Source organism: Sus scrofa, chromosome 14 (genome assembly GCF_054392235.1).
Source record: "Sus scrofa isolate SSC_HxYL_T2T_F1_AM1 chromosome 14, Sscrofa_HxYL_maternal_Yorkshire_Landrace_v2.0, whole genome shotgun sequence".
NCBI classification, from domain to species: Eukaryota; Metazoa; Chordata; class Mammalia; order Artiodactyla; family Suidae; genus Sus; species Sus scrofa.
In genome coordinates this window covers 26,983,339-27,001,778 of record NC_139396.1, presented here as the reverse complement: position 1 = coordinate 27,001,778, position 18,440 = coordinate 26,983,339, and the positions used below count along the sequence as shown (strand labels likewise).

The window sequence follows — 18,440 nt, the reverse complement described above, 5'->3', positions numbered from 1 at the left end:
CCTATTCCCAATCGACATAGTTTTGGAAGTCCTAGCTAGCCAGGGCCCTCAGAGAAGCACAAGACACAAAAGGAATCCTCATGGGAAAGGAAGAAGTCAAGGGATCCCTATCCGCACACGACATGATCCTATCCCCGCAGACCCTTCAAGACGCTCCCAGAAAACGGTGAAAGCGCCTCAGTGAATGGGGCCAAGTCGCAGGAGGCACCATGAAGGCACAGAAATCAACTGCCTTTCTATACCCTGGGAACGAGAGCTCCCAGAGAGACATCGGGAAAACGATCCCATTTGCCGTCACCTCCCAAAGAATAGACGACTGAGGAAGAGACCTCCCTAGAGAGACGCAAGACCCGTCCTGGGAATCCCCAAAGAGGCTTATGCAAGCAATCCAAGAGGACACAAACCGATGGCAAGACACACCTTGCTCTTGGATTGCAAGAGCCTAGAGTATCCCAAGGACCATGCTCCCCAAGGCAATCCGCAGAGTCACCGCCATCCCTGTCAAATGCCCAAGACCGCTGTTCACAGCACGAGACCATGGGGTTGGTGGGGGAGGGGAGCTGGAGCAGCCCAGAGGGACCCTGGGGGAGACATGGGGAAGGAGGAAGGCCAGTTGAGGGGGACCCCAGGAAGTGACCTTACTTCCCTGGCGACAGAGGCCAACGGAACTTGGAAGCTGGGGAGCCGGGCACCTACTGGTCCAGTCCAGGAGAGGACGGAGGAGGGATGGACTGGCTCTGCTGCATCCCGCTCTCCCGAGGCCGAGGCCGAGGCCGCAGGCGTCGTCACGGCAGAGATGGCCTCTGCCAAGCCTGCAGAACCTGGATGAGAACGCGAGGCGGACGCCTATGGGCCGTTGCCCGCAGGGACCCAGAGGTACCACCGGGAGAGGGAGCTCCAGCCAAGGGCAGGGACCTCTCTGATCCCACACGGGAGCCCCAAGCCCCCTCCCTGGATGACTTTGTGCAGAGGCGGGTGGTGAGGGGTGGGCCCACCTCAAGCAAGAGCCAGCTGACGCGGGCTTGGAGGCCTGATGGGCAGGGCTTGTCCACACCACGGGACCCAGCTGGCTGGGGAGAAGCAGGGGGCTGAGGGGGGTAGGTGTGGAGTCAGGGCCGAGCCCTGTGTGCAAGCGGTACCCCCAGCCCTCCAGGGGGCTCTCGTTCCTCCCGGGTCAGGAGGGAGCCACTGGTGAGTGGCAGGGGTGTGGTGTTTGAGCAGGCAAGGCCTCCCCTGATCTGGGAGCAGAAGGTCAAGGGGGCAGAAGAAGCAGCGAGAAGCTCACAGCCCCACAGGGCTCTGACGCCTCGGGGCCGGGCCCTCTGACGCTCACTGTCATTGCAGAGTCCCCCACCCGAGACCCGCCAGGAACAGGGTGAGGAAGGCAGAAGGCCACCCGAGGAACCTCCACACAGACTGCTCCCCGGGGTCCTCTGCCGGGCTGGTGGGGAGCGCAGGAGCGCCAGCTGTGGCCATGAAGACACCGTCCACATGAGCCTGACAACCCTGGAAGGCCTGGCCCCCCCTGAGGCCCAGCCTGAAGGTGAGAAGAGGGGGCCGGGGCTCTGGGCACGTGGGGGGAGCTGAGGTGTGGGCCGCACAGCAGGGACTCCCCAGACAATGGTGTTGGGCCAGGAGCCAAGACGAAGGCACACGCCCCGCCTGCAGGAGAGCAGAGCCAGCAGGTGCTGGCCGGGACCGGTCGGGAAGGCTCTGGGAAGACTGCTCTCCTTGGAAGAGCACATGGCAAGGCGGGCAGGCACCAAAGCTCTTCCTCTCTCACACCTCCAGCAGGAGACCTGGCATCAGAGGCCAAGACCCCAGCCGAGCGGAAAGACCCTGGAGCAGCCCCCAGAGGAGGTCCAGAACCACAGGACTCAGCACCCGGCCAGGGAGGACCCGTAGCTCCTTCAGAGGGACACTCATGTCCTCATGGGGACTCACCCCCCGGGGAGGATGAACCCTCTGCTCCTCTCCCAAGAGGCCCAGCTCCTCTTGAGGAGCCACCACCCAGGCAGGGTGGAACCAAGGCGCCTCCTGCAGGAGGACCAGGCCCCCATAAAGACTCAACTCATGGGCAGGATCAACCTGCTGCTCCTCCTGAAGGAAGACCAGAGCCTCATGAGGTCTCACATCCCGGGCAGGATGAAAATCCGGCTCTTCCTACAGGAGGACGAGGCTCTCAGGAGAACTCTCCAGTCGGGCAGGATGAACATCCTGAACCTCCTCCTGGAGGACGAGGCTCTCAGAAGGACTCTTCAGCCGGGAAGGATGAAAATCTGGATAATCCTCCTGGACGTCGAGGCTCTCAGGATGTCTCACCAGCCGGGCAGGATGAACATTCTGCTCCTCCTCCTAGAGGACAAGGCTCTCAGGAGGACTCAGAAGCTGGGCAGGATGAAAATCCAGCTCCTCCTCCTGGAGGACAAGGATCTCAGGTGGACCCACCTGCCAGGCAGGATGAAAACCCTGCTCCTCCTCCTGGATTACGAGGCTCTCAGGAGGACTCAGCAGCTGTGCAGGATGAAAAACCTGCTCCTCCTCCTATAGGACGAGGCTCTCAGGAGGACTTACTAGCTGAGCCAGATGAAAAATCTGCTCCTCCTCCTGGCGAACCAGGTTCTCAGGAGGAATCAACAGCTGGGCAGGTTGAATATCTGGCTCCTCCTAAAGGAGCACGAGGCTCTCATGCAGACGCACTGGCCCTGCAGGATGAATACCCTTCTCCTCTTCCTGGAGGACGAGGCTCTCATGAGGACTCATCCCCGGGCCAGATGTTAATCCTGCTCCTCCTCCTGGAGGACGAGGCTCTCAGGAGGACTCACCAGCTGGGCGGGATGACAATGCTTCTCCTCCTCCTGGAGAACGAGGCTCTCAGAAGGACTCATCAGCCGGGAAGGATGAAAATCTGGATAATCCTCCTGGAGGACGAGGCTCTCAGGAGGACTCACATGGCGGGCAGGATGAAATTCCTGCTCCTCCTCCTGGAGGACAAGGCTCTCAGGAGGACTCAGCAGCCGTGCAGGTTGAAAATCCTGCTCCTCCTCCAGGAGGACGAGGCTCTCAAGAGGACGCACTAGCTGGGCAGGATGAGAATCCTGCTAGTCCTCCAGAAGTCTCCCGTCCACTCGAACACTCACCAACCCTGCAGGGGGCACTTGGCGCTGCTCTGGCCGAATTCCCGGACACTGATGTGCCTTTCCCTGGGCTAGATGGCAACGTTGCCCCGGCCTCTGCTGGGGACAAAGGGCCCGAGGAGCATTCAGCAGCCCTTTGGGGAGTGCCTGCCCTGACTGCTCCCGCACCCCCTGTACCAGGTCCTGGCCTGGCTCTTTCAAGAACCCTCGGCCCAGTTCCAAATCCACCTTCCCCAAGGTCTCCTCCGCCCCTGCCAGTGCCCTCCCCATCAGCTTCCCCCAAACCCCATCCCCTTGCTCCCCCTCCTGACATGGACTCTCCTTCCCCTCTCCTGATTTCTCTTGGGAGATGTGTCCAATTTCTCTTTCTGATTCATGTCATTTATGCTCTAGTTCACTTTGTGTTTTGAGCCTAGAGTTGTTAGAACCTTGAAACAAAATAACAATAAAAAAAGGAAGTAGTTATTGATAGGGAAGTAATAAAAAGCACAAATTAATAAATAACGCTATTTATTCTCAATCAATCATTGAGAAGCGAGAAGTGATTTGTGTGTGTGTGTCTTTTGTCCTTTGTCTTCTGTCTTTTGAGGGCTTCCCCCATGGCATATGGAGGTTCCCAGGCTAGGGGGTGGATCGGGGCCAGAGCTGCCGGCCTCCAGCACAGCCAGAGCAACAGGGGATCCAAGCCGTGTCTGGGACCCACACCACAGATCACGGCCACGCCGGATCCTTTCCCCTTGGAATGAGGCCAGGGATCGAACCCGCTGCCTCAGGGATACACGTCAGGGGCGAGACCTGCTGAGCCACGACGGGAACTCCGCGAGCCAGGAAACCATTGGAGGACCGTCCAAAGTCAGCTGAATTGACAGTGGGGCGGGGCGTTGTGCACTTCTGGGCAGTATCTGCCCTTTCACCAAGTGCAGGGTCGCATTCATTCTTGGATGTGGTTGCACAGTATCCAGATCATGCTGATTCCCAGAGCTGAGGAATGACAAGGTTGCCATGGTTTAAACATGCCCACCAAAGCAAACGGGCTCATTCCTCGGGTTGAGGGGCCCCATCCAGGTCCCATCTCGTTGCGCTGGGGCGGAGGGGCTTGCTCTCTCAACCTGTTTCTTCTGCAGCCGTCTTGTACCTGCCCTCATGCGGACAGGAGGAGAGGTTGCTTCAACCACCTCCCCAGGGAGCCAAACCGGCAGCAGGAGTTCAAGCCATCCGTGCACTCGAACACACATACAAGTGTGGGCACGGATCTGCTTAGAGCGTTTCACATCAAACTTGAAAGGTGAGAAAAGGACGTCCCATCCTGGCACAGCAGAAAAAAATCCCACTAGGACGCATGAGTTTGCATGCTTGATCCCTGGCCTCCCTCAGTGGGTTAAGGATCTGGCATTGCCATGAGCTGTGGTGGAGCTTGAAGAGGAGGCTTGGATCCTGCGTGGCTGTGGCTGGGGCAGGGACTGTGGCAGGCAGCTGCAGTTCCACCTGGACCCCTTCTCTGGGAACCACCATATGCCCTGGGTGAGGCCCTCCAAGGCAAAACAGAAAAAGAAAGAATGAAAGAATGTAAGAAAAGAAACAAAACAGTGAGAGAAATAGAACAAAGATAAGGAGAGCCTGTTGTGGCTCGGCAGAAATCAACCCACCTGGTCATCCCGAGGACCCGGTGAGCTGGAGCGGGGCCCGAGCGGGAACCCAAGGCTGGACCTGGCTTCAGCCCCGAGGGTGGCTCGCCCCTTGCATTGAAACAAAAGCAAAGTGGGTCGGAGTCACTCTGAAGGGAAGGATGATGTGGATGGGATTTGACTGGATGCTTGTGTACTGAGGGCCGCACCCGTGGCACAGGGAGCGTCCCAGGCAAGGGATGGAATCGGAGCTGCAGCTGCTGTCCTGCGCCAGAGCCACAGCCACAGCCACAGCCATGCGGGATCCGAGGCACCTCTGCCACCCACACCACAGCTCATGGCAATGCCCGATCCCCGACCCCCACTGAAGGGAGGCCCGGGGATCGAACCTGCATCCTCACTCGGCCTAGTCCCATTTGATTCTCCTGCACCACCACGGGTTGCCACCAGTCTTTGTTTAGTTTGGTATACATTATATCTACACATGTCTCTACAATTTTTTCTCTGTCTCAGCTGTACATGGGGCATGTGGAATTTTCTGGCCAGGGGTTGAATCCGAGCCGCACCTGTGACCTACACCACGGCTGACGAAATGCCTGATCCTTTCCCCACCGCACAGGCCTGGAGAGCCAACTGGTGCCTCCACAGACATGACTGGAGCATGAACCCACTGAGCCCCAGTGGGAGCTCCAGCCAATCTTTTTCTCTCTGGAAAGTAGAACTTCCTATTAGGAAGGAGACGATGTGTACAAGTCGAGCTGGAAAGTTCATTCTTTTTGTTTTTGTTTCTTCATTTGTTTTCTCAATTTTTATTATACACAAAACCCCCAAACACCACCAAGCTCAAAGACATGTGTAAAAGCATTGTATCTTTAGAAAGGCCAGAAGACATGATCAGAATAAAATGACTTTGAAAACAATGTAAATATGTCTGTTGTCTTCAAAATTGGTTTGGGTTGTTGCTCATTCACTAAGACTGTGCTTTCCAAACGTTAACATGCATAACATCACCTGGAGATCTTATTCAAATATAGATCGGGATCCAGGGGTTTGCCTGGCGCCACCTTATCTGTTGGATTCCTTACTTGATTTTATCTTATTTTCTTTATTTATTTTTGAGGATGTGAGGAGCTTGCTTATTGATTCATTGACAGCAGCTACATTTGGCTTCAAAATTTCCTAGTAGCTTTTCTTTTTTTTCAATTTTTATTTTTCGTACAGAATAAACAACATATACTTAAACACAGTTACATTCACACAGATTATTATATCATGGATCTGAAGAAACAGATTCGGTGATTCCCTCTGGAGACGTGGATTAGAAAATATGCTGAGACAAATAGGAAAGTTCTATACTTGATCCCATTTTGTGTGGCTTTCACCTTTACTATTTAGTATTATCTCTTACATTTCAGTTTTTCTTTAAATATTCGCATTATATTAAAATTGTGTATATTGTGCAACTACAATTTATACAGAAGAAAGCCTTATACACCATTAAATATTTTATACAGCATAATTAAAAGCATGACCGCCGGAGGCCAGCTCTGGCGGCCAGGGAGTGTGCACTTCCCGATCGGAGAGGGACAGGTGTCGGTGAATGTACAATACGGAGACAGCCTCTTTGTCCCTTCTTTTTTTTTTTTTTCCTGTCTTTTTGCTATTTCTTTGGGCCACTCCCATGGCATATGGAGGTTCCCAGGCTAGGGGTCCGATTGGAGCTGTAGCCACTGTCCTACGCCAGAGCCACAGCATCGCGGGATCCAAGCCGCATCTCCAACCTACACCACAGCTCACGGAAACGCCGGATCATTAACCCACTGAGCAAGGGCAGGGACCGAACCCACAACCTAATGGTTCCTAGTCGGATTCGTTAACCACTGCGCCACGACGGGAACTCCTCTTTGTCCCTTCTTTCAGGGCGCTGGACTGCTCAAATTTTATTGGCATAAGTGGTTGATTATATAGACAGCTTTTTGCTAAAGATTACATCACAGTGTTAAAAGTACATTGGTCAACTCTTACATGGTATAGCAGCCATACATCATGTTTTAACATCTTTGTTTTAACTAAACTTAGTGGGTACAATTTGGGGCAATTAGCTACAATACATCATGTTTAAAGATCTCTATCTTTTTTTGTTTGTTTGTTTTTGCTATTTCTTTGGGCTACTTCCACGGCATATGGAGGTTCCTAGGCTAGGGGTCCAGTCGGAGCTGTAGCTGCTGGCCTACCCAGAACCACAGCAACGCGGGATCCGAGGCGCGTCTGCAACCTACACCACAGCTCACGGCAATGCCGGATCTTAACCCGCTGAGCAAGGCCAGGGATCGAACCAGCAACCTCATGGTTCCTAGTCAGATTCGTTAACCACTGCGCCACGACGGGAACTCCCTAACGATCTCCTTCTTAACTGAACTTAGTGAGTACAATTTAAGGGCAATTAGGTACAACACATCATGGAAAGGAGGAGACAGTACAAATCATCCCATGGCCAGCCAGTCTTTACAATTTGAAGAGTTCACAGACGCAAGAATTTGGCATTCACAAATCTTGTTTGTAGACTGGTGCTTATCTTTAAAGCGTTATGGCAGGGAGACAGTGTAAGAAAATATACACCAACTTAACAAGATATCACTTAAACCTTCTCTAACTCATAGCTAGGTGTCTTTTGGTCAAGAATAATATATGTCTAACTTCCATGAACCTCATTAGAATCCTAACTCTCAAGTTTACTGTATAACTAATTCATAGATAAACACTATGTTTTAACTAAGTTGGATTTAAATAGGGGAAAGTCCTTCAGGATGAAATTCTTATTATATTATTGTTGTGATTCTGTTAAATCACAAATCACCACAGGAAAATAAGACTGGGAAAGAAGAATAATAAGTAAATAACCAGGAAAGACTGAGGAAAACTGAAGAGCAAGTGCATAACAGAAAAGACTAAGTCATCCATGGAACAATCCCCACTCAGCAACACAAAATGGAAATTATTTCCTGGGAAATTTCGTTTTCCACCTATGTCTGCAGGCGAGCCTTATTGTCTTCTGGGGCCTGTCCTCGGAATTGTGCCGTGCAAGCAGGCATCCCCTTGTTTAGGAGCCTGCCCTCAGAATTGTACCCTTCAGACAGGCCCCTTTTCCTGATTAGGAGCTTGTCCTCGGAACTGCACCGTTCAGGCAGGCCTCTTTTTTTGATTAGGAGACTGCCCTCGGAGTTGCACCGTTCAGGCAAGCTCCCTTCCTCGGCTTCTTGGATCTTCTCGGCTCCCCGCACATGACTTAACTGGTCAAAATAACAAAAATACTACACCCTCTGAAAATCAGTAAAATATACAATGCATACTTTGGTTACAAAACAGAGTAATTATATCAATGTATCCTCACAATTTGTTACATCTTATTGATTCTTCAATATAGGCGATATGCCATTCTAGGTGATGTGATCAACAAGACATTACAGACCTTGCATTGTACCGTGAAGGGAGATGGTTCTTAATAATAACATTGTAGAACTGTATTATTGCATTGTACAGTGGCATTATTTAATTATAATTAGCATAAATTCTTTGATGGAGAGGAAATCAGAATCAGACGTAAGAAGACTTCGGCATTCCACGAATGATGTCAAATGACCCCCTGCATGGGGGATTATGCACTTCTTTACTATGAGATATATTTCTTGCCAGAGATGCCTTGTTTGTGTCTCAACTGTAGGTTTTTGGTTTGCAGGTATTCTCAAGTTTTGATATGAGAGTCTATATGTATGTGAGATTGTTTTAAGTTGTTGTTCTCTTCATTGCAAGTTCATCTCCAGCGTCCTGCATTTGCACCCACCTCTTCTCCTGAGTTCTGATTTGGGTGGTATAATTGCGCATGGATGATTTCGTATCTTTGCTGTATACATACCTTGACCGGTGAGCCTTGTCCTTTGTGGTAGGTTTGTTTCCTGTTGCTGCCTTTTCTTTTCAGCCCAGAGAAGTTCCTTTAGTATTTGCTGTGAGGCCCGTTTAGTGTTGCTGAATTCTCTCTGCTTTTGCTTATCTGTGAAGGTTTTGCTTTCTCCTTCAAATCTGAATGAGAGCCTTGCTGGGTAGAGTCATCTTGGTTGGAGGGTTTTCCTTTCATCAGGTTAAGTCTATCATGCCCCTCCCTTCTGGCCTGCAGAGTTTCTGCTGAAAAACCTGCCGAGAATAACCTTATCAGGGTTCCCTTGTGTGTGACTTGGTTCTTTTCCCTAGCTGCTTTCAAGATTTTCTCCTTGTCTTTAATTTCGGTCAGTTTGATCAATATGTGTCTCAGTGTATTCCTCCTTGGGTCTGTTTTATATGGTGCTTGTTGTGCTTGCTGGATTTGAGTGAGTGGTTCCTTTCCCATGTGAGGGACGTTTTTGGCTATTATCTCTTGCAATATGTTTTCTGTCCCCTTCTCTCCCTCTTGTCCTTCTGGCACCCCTATAATATGGATGTGGGTGCGTTTAACGTTGTCCCAGAGTCCTCTGAGACTCTCTTCATTTGTTGTCAAACTTTTTTCTCTTCTGCTCCACATCTGTAATTTCCACTAATCTGTCCTCCACCTCGCTTATTCGTTCTTCTGCCTCCTGTATATTCTGCTGTTGGCTGCCTCCTGTGAATTTTTTACTTCAGTGATTGCATTTTGCATCTCTTCTTGGTTAAGTTTGATATCTTGTATCTCTTTGCTCAGTCTTTCCTGTAAGTTATCCATCGCTGCCTCCAGTTTATTTCCAATGTCTTGCATCATCTTCAGCATCAACAGTCTGAAGTCTTTTTCCTGGAGGCTGAGCATCTCCTCATCACTAAGCTGAATTTCTGGGGTTTTTCCTTTCTTCCTCATCTGAGTTATAGTTCTCTGTCTTTTCATTTTTATAGGTTGTTGGTGTGGTGACCTTTTTACCGATTATAGGAGTGGTAGCCTCTCTTACTTCTGGTGTTTGCCCCCCTTGTGGCTGAAGTGGGTATGGGGGCTTGCTGCAGGCTTGCTGATGGGAGGGGCTGAGGCCTGCCCACTGGTAGGTGGAGGGGATTCTCATCCCTCTGGTGGGTGGGGCTTAGTCTGTGGATGGGATGAGAGGCGGCTGTGTGCCTGAGGGGTCTTTAGGGAGCCTGTTTACCGAGGGGCGGGGCTGTGATGCCCCCTGGATTGTTCTTTGCCCTGGGGCTTCTCAGGCTGACGGATGGGTGGGGCCAGATATTCCCAAAATGACCACCTCCAGAGAAAGGCAGCTGCTGAATATTCCTGAGAGCTTTGCCTTCCATGTCCTTCCCTCACAACAAGGCACATTCACCCCTGTTTTCCCAGGATGTCCTCCAAGAACTGCAGTCAGGTTTGACCCAGATGCTTATAGAGACCTCACTCTGCCTTGCGACTCAGTGCACATGAAAGTCCGTGTGTGCCTTTTACAAATGGGGTCTCCATTTCCCCCAGTCCTGTGGAGCTCCTGCACACAGGCCCCACTGGCCTTCAATGCCAGATACAACTGGGGCCTCTCTCCTAGTGCTAGATCCCTGCACGTGAGGGGTTGAGGTGGGGCTCAGATCTCTCATGCCTGTCAGTGAGTCTCTCTCTGTGAACCAGTTATTTCTCAGTCTGTGGAGCTTCCCACCCGGGAGGTATGGGGTTGTTTATATCGTGAAATCGCCCCTCTTAGCTCTTTGTGTGGCCTCCTCTTTTCTTCTGGAGTAGGGGATCTTTTTTAAGGTTTCCGGTCCATTTGAGTGGAGATTGCTCAGCCATTAGTTGTGAACGCTGTTGTTTTTAAGAGAGAAGTAGAACTCCAGTCCTATACTGCCATCTTAATCCAGAATCAGAAAGTTCACTCCTATGAGGAGTTCCCCTTGGGGCTCAGTGGTAAGGAACCTGCCTAGTATCCCTAAGGACACAGGTGTGATGGCTGGCCGCTCTCCGTGGGTGAAGGATCAGGCATTGTCGTGAGCTGTGGTGTAGGTTGGAGACGAGGCTTGGATACTGCATTTCTGTGGCTGGGGTGGAGGTCGGCAGCTGCAGCTTTGAATCCACCCCGGCCTGGGAAATTCCCATATGCCAAAGGTATGGTGCTAAAACACAAATACAAATAAAGAAAGCAAATTCTTAAGAAATCCATTTTGGAGAAAAATGAAACTTTGTGTTTGTGTGTGTGTGTGTCTCTTTTTTCTTTTGTCTGTTCAGGGCCGCACCCTCAGCATGTGCACCCTCCTTTGCTAGAGGTCCTATGGCTAGTTGACATCGTTTTGGAAATCCTAGCTAGTCAGGGCCCTCCGAGTAGAAAAAGACAGAGAAGGAAGCCACACTGGAAAGGAAGAAGACAAGCCATCCCTATTTTTAGACGAGAGGATCCTATACCTGGAGCATCCTCAAGACGCTCCCAGGAAACTGGTAGAGCTCATCAGTGAATTTTGTAAGGCCACAGGATACACCAGTACTACCGAGAAATAGACTGCATTTCTACATACGAACAACGAGTGACCAGAGAGAGAAATTACGGGAGAATCCTGTTTACTGTTGCATCCCAAAGAATAAAATACTGAGGAATACACCTACTAGAGAGACAAGAGACCCATGCTCTGAAAACTCAAAGATGCTGATGCAAGCAATCAAGGATGACACATATCGATGGAGAGACTCGCCATGCTCTTGGATTGGAAGATTCCACATGATCATAATTGCTATCCTACCCAAGCGCATCCGCAGACTCAATGCAATCCCTATCCACGGACCAAGGACATTTTTCACAGAACTTGAACAAAATATTGTACAGTTGGTTCGGTAGCACAAAAGCCCCAGAAGAGCCAAAGACATCCTGAAAAAGAGAAATGGAGCTGCAACAGTCAGGCTCCCTGAACTCAGACTATACTACAAAGCAGCAATCCTCAAAACCGCACGCTGCTTCCACAGAGACAGACATGTACATCAGTGGAACAGGATGGAAAGCCCAGAAGGAAACCCCCCTCGCACCTACAGCCAACTCATCTGTGACAAAGGAGGCCAGACTATGCAGTGGACAAAAGACCGCCTGTTCAAGAAGGGGTGCTGGGAAGACGGGACAGCCGCATGGAAAAGAATGAAATGAGAACACTCCCTAACACCAGACACACAAACAAGCTCCAAATGCATCAAAGACCTAGAGACACGACCAGACACTATAAAACGCTTAGAGGAAAACATAGGCCAAACACTCCCCGACCTAAACGACAGCAACCTCTTCTCAGATCCACCTCTTAGAGCACTGACGATGAAAACAGCAATACACCAATGGGACTCAAGGAGCCTCAAAAGTTTCTGCACAGCAACGGAAACCCCAAACCAAACAAAAAGACTTTCCCCGGAATGGGAGAAAATCTTTGCAATGAATCGACCCACAAGGGATTCATCTCCAAAATTTATAAACACCGCCCACCACTCCATACCAGAGCAACACAGCAACCCCTTCAAAAAATGGAAAGAAGATCTCAACAGCCAATTTTCCAAAGCAGACATATGGGGGCAAAAACAAACAAACAAACAAACAAACAAACAAACAAAACACCTGAAAAGATGTTCAACATCACTCACTGCTAGAGAAACGTGAATCAAAACCACCGTAAGGTACCACCTTACACCAGCCAGAACGGCCATCCTCAAAAGGTCTACAAACAATGAGTGTTGGAGAGGGTGTGGAGGAAAAGGAACCCTAGGACACTGTTGGTGGGAATGTCAATGGGTGCAACCGCTGTGGAAAACAGGATGCTGATGCCTCAGAAAGCGAAACATAGAACCACCACCCTTGGATCCAGCAATCCCACTCCTGGGCCTCTATCCAGAGAAAACCATGACTCGCAAAGACACAGGTACGCCAGTGTTCATCGCAGCACTCTTTGCAATAGCCAAGACATGGAAACCACCCAAGTGTCCATCGACAGAGGAGTGGGTCAAGAAGCTGTGCTACATACACACCATGGAACATTCCTCAGCCATTGAAAGGAAAGAAAGAAGGGCATTGGTAGCAACCTGGATGGACCTGGAAATCATCGTGTTACGGGAAGTCATCAGACAATGAGACCCCAACATCCAAAGCTTTCCGTGACATGTGGACTCTAAAACAGGGCAGAAGGAACTTCTTTGCAGAACAGATCCTGACTCACAGACTTTGCAAAACTTACGGTTTCCACATGACAGAATGGTGGTGGTGCGGGGATGTACTGAGCGTTTGGGATGGATGAGCTCCACAATTTGGTTTGATGATTGTTGGACACCTAGAAATGTAATAAAATTCATTAAGTTTTTGTTTACCAAAGGAAGATACAGCCCCTTTCAACCCCTCAGACCGGAGGCCCTGCCATAGGGGAGCCTTGAAGATGATCAGGATTTGGGAGCTGACCAGAGGCACACAATTCCCACTTGTCCCCTGGTGATCTTATTTTTTCAGCCACCCAACACCCCAGTCCATGAAGGTGATGGCTGTTGTTAAGCCTATCTTTTTTCGGTTTCTTCTTAGGGCTGCACCTGTGACATATGGAAGTTCCCAGGCCAGGGGTCCAATCGGAGCTACAGCAGCTGGCCTACACTTCAGCAGCAGAATCACCAGACTCAAGGCAGCTCTGTGACCTACACCACAGCTCACAGCAATGGTAGATCCTTAACCCACTGAGCGAGGCCAATGCTCAATCTCTGACCCCCACTGAAACGATGCCAGGGCTCATCGTGCATTCTCACACATCCTAGTCCCATTTGATTCCGCCCCACCAACAGGGGAATGACACCAGTCCGCATTTAGAGTATCATACATGAACATACATACATACAAATATATATATATATATACACACACACGCACACATGGATATAATTGTGTGTGTGTGTTTGTGTGTGTGTGTGTGTGTATTGTGTTCTCAGCTGCAACTGGGGCATAGGGAAGTTCCCGGCCAGGGATGGAATCTGAGCTGAACCTGTGACCTACTCCACCATTGCTGAAATGCCAGATCCGTTCCCCACTGCACAGGGCTGAAGATACAACAGGTGCCTCCACAGACACGACTGGATCATGACCCCACTGAGCCACAGTGGAAATTCCAGCAAATCCTTTTGGAAAGACGATCTTCCTATTAGGAGGGAGAATATGTGTATAAGTCGAGGTGGAAAGTTCATTGCTATGAGGGGTTCCCGTTGGGGCTCAGTGGTAAGGACCCTGCCTAGTAGCCATGAGGACACAGGTGTGATGGCTGGCCTCACTCTGTGGGTGAAGGATCCGGCATAGCCGTGAGCTGTGGTGTAGGTCGCAGAGGAGGCTCGGATCCTGCATTCCTATGGCGGGGGAGGGGGGAGGCCAGCTGTTGCAGCTCCGATGCCATCTAGGCCTGGGCACTTCCCCTATACCACAGGGGTGGCCTTCCAATGCAAACAGAATTAGAGAAAGCTAATGCTTAGGAAATCTGTAATGGAGAACAATGCAACTGTGGGTGTGTGCGTGTGTCTGGTGTTGTTTGTCTTTTCAGGGCTTCCCCCTTGGCATGTGCAGAGTCCTGTGCTAGAGGTCCTATTCCTAGTCGACATAGTTTTGGAAGTCCTAGCTAGCCAGGGCCCTCAGAGAAGCACAAGACACAAAAGGAATCCACATGGGAAAGGAAGAAGTCAAGTGATCCCTATCCGCACACGACATGATCCTATCCCCGCAGACCCCTCAAGACGCTCCCAGAAAACGGTGAAAGCGCCTCAGTGAATGGGGCCAAGTCGCAGGAGGCACCATGAAGGCACAGAAACCGAATGTCTTTCTATACCCTGGGAATGAGTGCTCGGAGAGAGACATCGGGGAAACGATCCCATTTGCCGTCACCTCCCAAAAAATAGACGACTGAGGAAGAGACCTCCCTAGAGAGACGCAAGACCCATCCTGGGAACCCCCCAAGATGCTGATGCAAGCAATCCAAGAGGACACAAACCGATGGCAAGACACACCTTGCTCTTGGATTGCAAGAGCCTGTAGTATCCCAAGGACCATGCTCCCCAAGGCAATGCGCAGAGTCACCGCCATCCCTGTCAAATGCCCAAGACCGCTGTTCACAGCACGAGACCATGGGGTTGGTGGGGGAGGGGAGCTGGAGCAGCCCAGAGGGACCCTGGGGGAGGCATGGGGAAGGAGGAAGGCCCGTTGGGGGGACCCCAGGAAGTGACCTCACTTCCCTGGCGACAGAGGCCAACGGAACTTGGAAGCTGGGGAGCCGGGCACCTACTGGTCCAGTCCAGGAGAGGACGGAGGAGGGATGGACTGGCTCTGCTGTATCCCGCTCTCCCGAGGCCGAGGCCGAGGCCGCAGGCGTCGTCACAGCACAGATGGCCTCTGCCAAGCCTGCAGAACCTGGATGAGAACGCGAGGCGGACGCCTATGGGCCGTTGCCCGCAGGGACCCAGAGGTACCACCGGGAGAGGGAGCTCCAGCCAAGGGCAGGGACCTCTCGGAGCCCACACGGGAGCCCCAAGCCCCCTCCCTGGATGACTTTGTGCAGAGGCGGGTGGTGAGGGGTGGGCCCGCCTCAAGCAAGAGCCGGCTGACGCGGGCTTGGAGGCCTGCTGGGAAGCGCTTGTACCCCGGGACCCAGCTGGCTAGGGAGAAGCAGGGGGCTGCGGGGGGTAGGTGTGGAGTCAGGGCCGAGCCCTGCGTGCAAGCGGTACCCCCAGCCCTCCAGGGGGCTCTCGTTCCTCCCGGGTCAGGGGGGAGCCACTGGTGAGTGGCAGGGGTGTGGTGTTTGAGCAGGCAAGGCCTCCCCTGATCTGGGAGCAGAAGGTCAAGGGGGCAGAAGAAGCAGCGAGAAGCTCACAGCCCCACAGGGCTCTGACGCCTCGGGGCCGGGCCCTCTGATGCTCACTGTCATTGCAGAGTCCCCCACCCGAGACCCCCCAGGAACGGGGTGAGGAAGGCAGAAGGCCACCCGAGGAACGTCCACACAGACTGCTCCCCGGGGTCCTCTGCCGGGCTGGTGGGGAGCGCAGGAGCGCCAGCTGTGGCCATGAAGACACCGTCCACATGAGCCTGACAACCCAGGAAGGCCTGGCCCCCCCTGAGGCCCAGCCTGAAGGTGAGAAGAGGGGGCCGGGGCTCTGGGCGCGGTGGGGGTGCTGAGGTGTGGGCCGCACAGCGGGGAGTCCCCAGACGATGGTGTTGGGCCAGGAGCCAAGACGAAGGCACACGCCCCGCCTGCAGGAGAGCAGAGCCAGCAGGTGCTGGCCGGGACCGGTCGGGAAGGCTCTGGGAAGACTGCTCTCCTTGGAAGAGCACATGGCAAGGCGGGCAGGCACCAAAGCTCTTCCTCCCTCACCCCTCCAGCAGGAGACCTGGCATCAGAGGCCAAGACGCCAGCCGAGCGGAAAGACCCTGGAGCAGCCCCCAGAGGAGGTCCAGAACCACAGGAGGACTCAGCACCCGGGCAGGGAGGACCTGTAGCTCTTTCAGAGGGACACTCACGTCCTCATGGGGACTCACCTCCCGGGGAGGATGAACCCTCTGCTCCTCTCCCAAGAGGCCCAGCTCCTCTTGAGGAGCCACCACCCGGGCAGGGTGGAACCAAGGCGCCTCCTGCAGGAGGGCCAGGCCCCCATGAAGACTCAACTCATGGGCAGGATCAACCTGCTGCTCCTCCTGAAGGAAGACCAGAGCCTCCTGAGGTCTCACCTCCCGGGCAGGATGTAAATCCGGCTCTTCCTACAGGAGGACGAGGCTCTCAGGAGAACTCTCCAGTCGGGCAGGATGAAAATCTGGCCCCTCCAACAGGAGGACGAGGCTCTCATGCAGAAACACAAGCCCAGCAGGATGAAAATCCTGCTCCTCCTCCAGGAGTCTCAGGGCCACAGGAACACTCCCCAGCCGTGCAGGGGGCATCTGGTGTGGGTCTGGCCGCATCCCCAGACACTGATGTGCCTTTCCCTGTGCTGGACGGCATCGTTGCCCCGGCCTCTGCCAGCAACAACGGGCCCGAGGAGCATTCAGCAGCCCTTTTGGGAGCACCTGCCGTGACTGCTCCCACACCCTCTGGACTACGTCCTGGCCTGGCTCTTTCAAGAACCCTCAGTCTGGTTCCAAAACCACCTTCCCCATGGTCCCCTTTAGTCCTGCCAGTGCCCTCCCCATCAGCTCCCCCAAAATCCCATCCCCCTGCTCCCCTTCCTGACATGCACTCTCCTTCCCCTCTCCTGATTTCTCTTTGGAGGTGTGTCCAATTGCTCTTCCTCTTTCATATCATTTATAGTATAGTTCACTCCGTGTTTTGAGCCTAGAAATTTTAGAACGTTGAAACAAAATAAGAATAAAAAAAAATAAAGTAGTTATTGATTAGGGAAGTAATCAAAAGCACAAATTAACAAATAAAGCTAATTATTATGAATCAATCCTTGAGACGAAAGAAAAGATTTTTTCTGTGTGTCTTTTGTCTTTTGTCTTCTGTCTTTTGAGGGCTTCCCCCACGGCATGTGGAGGTTCCCAGGCTAGGGGGTGGATCGGGGCCAGAGCTGCCGGCCTCCAGCACAGCCAGAGCAACAGGGGATCCAAGCCGTGTCTGGGACCCACACCACAGCTCATGGCCACGCCGGATCCTTTCCCCTTGGAATGAGGCCAGGGATGGAACCCGCTTTCTCAGGGATTTGTGTCAGGTGCCTGAACTGCTGAGCCACGACGGGAACTCCGAGAGCCAGGAAACCGTTGGAGGCCCATCCAAAAGTCAGCTGAATGGACAGCAGAGGCGGGGAGGTTGTGCACTTGGGCACAGCAGCTGCCCTTTCACCAAGCGCAGGGTCGCATTCATTCTTGGATGTGGTTGCACAGTATCCAGATCATGCTGCTTCCCAGAGCTGAGGAATGACAAGGTTGCCATGGTTTAAACATGCCCACCAAAGCAAACGGGCTCATTCCTCGGGTTGAGGGGCCCCATCCAGATCTCATCTCGTTGCGCTGGGGAGGAGGGACTTGCTCTCTCAACCTGTTTCTTCTGCAGCCATCTTGTACCTGCCCTCACGTGGACAGGAGGAGAGATTGCTTCAACCACCTCCCCAGGGAGCAAAACCAGCAGCAGAAGTTCAAGGCACCGGTGCACTCGCACGCACATACACGTGTGGGCACGGACTTGCTTAGAGCGTTTCACATCAAACTTGAAAGGTGAAAACAGGAGTTCCCTTCATGGTGCAGTGGAAACGAATCCCACTAGGGCCCATGAGGTTGCGAGCTCGATCCCTTGCCTCATTCTATGGGTTAAGGATCTGGCATTGCCGTGAGTTGTGGTGGAGGTTGCAGAGGAGGCTTGGATCCTGCGTGGCTGGGGCTGGGGCTAGGGCTGTGGGAGGCAGCTGCAGCTCCAACTGGACCCCTAGCCTGGGAATCACCATATGGCCCGGGTGTAGCCCTCCAAAGCAAAGCAGAAAAAGAAAGAACGAAAGAATGTAAGAAAAGAAACAAAACAGTGAGAGAAATAGAACAAAGATAAGGAGAGCCTGTTGTGGCTCGGCAGAAATCAACCCACCCGGTATCCATGAGGATGCAAGTTGCATTCCCGACCTCACCAACTGGCTAAATGATCCAGTGCTGATCTGTCTCCTAGCCTGGGAACTTCTATGTGCCTTGCACTGTGGCCTTAAAGAGACAGGCAGCAAGACAGAAAGTCACACCAAACGAAGAAGCAAGCAAGCAAGCAAGCAAGG

At 52.3% G+C, this 18,440-nt stretch overlaps 1 protein-coding gene across 1 annotated transcript in view; it reads left to right on the top strand.

Moving 5' to 3' along the window:
- Positions 1-703: 703 nt before the first annotated feature.
- Positions 704-18,440, top strand: part of LOC146396434 (uncharacterized) — a 58,151-nt gene continuing 40,414 nt past the window's right edge. Inside the window, exons 1-3 of the mRNA XM_084995941.1 lie at positions 704-876; positions 1,345-1,543; positions 1,792-2,996. Coding sequence (XP_084852067.1) covers positions 727-876; positions 1,345-1,543; positions 1,792-2,996 — 1,554 coding nt within the window. The 5' untranslated portion in view covers positions 704-726. The remainder of the gene's footprint in view (positions 877-1,344; positions 1,544-1,791; positions 2,997-18,440) is intronic.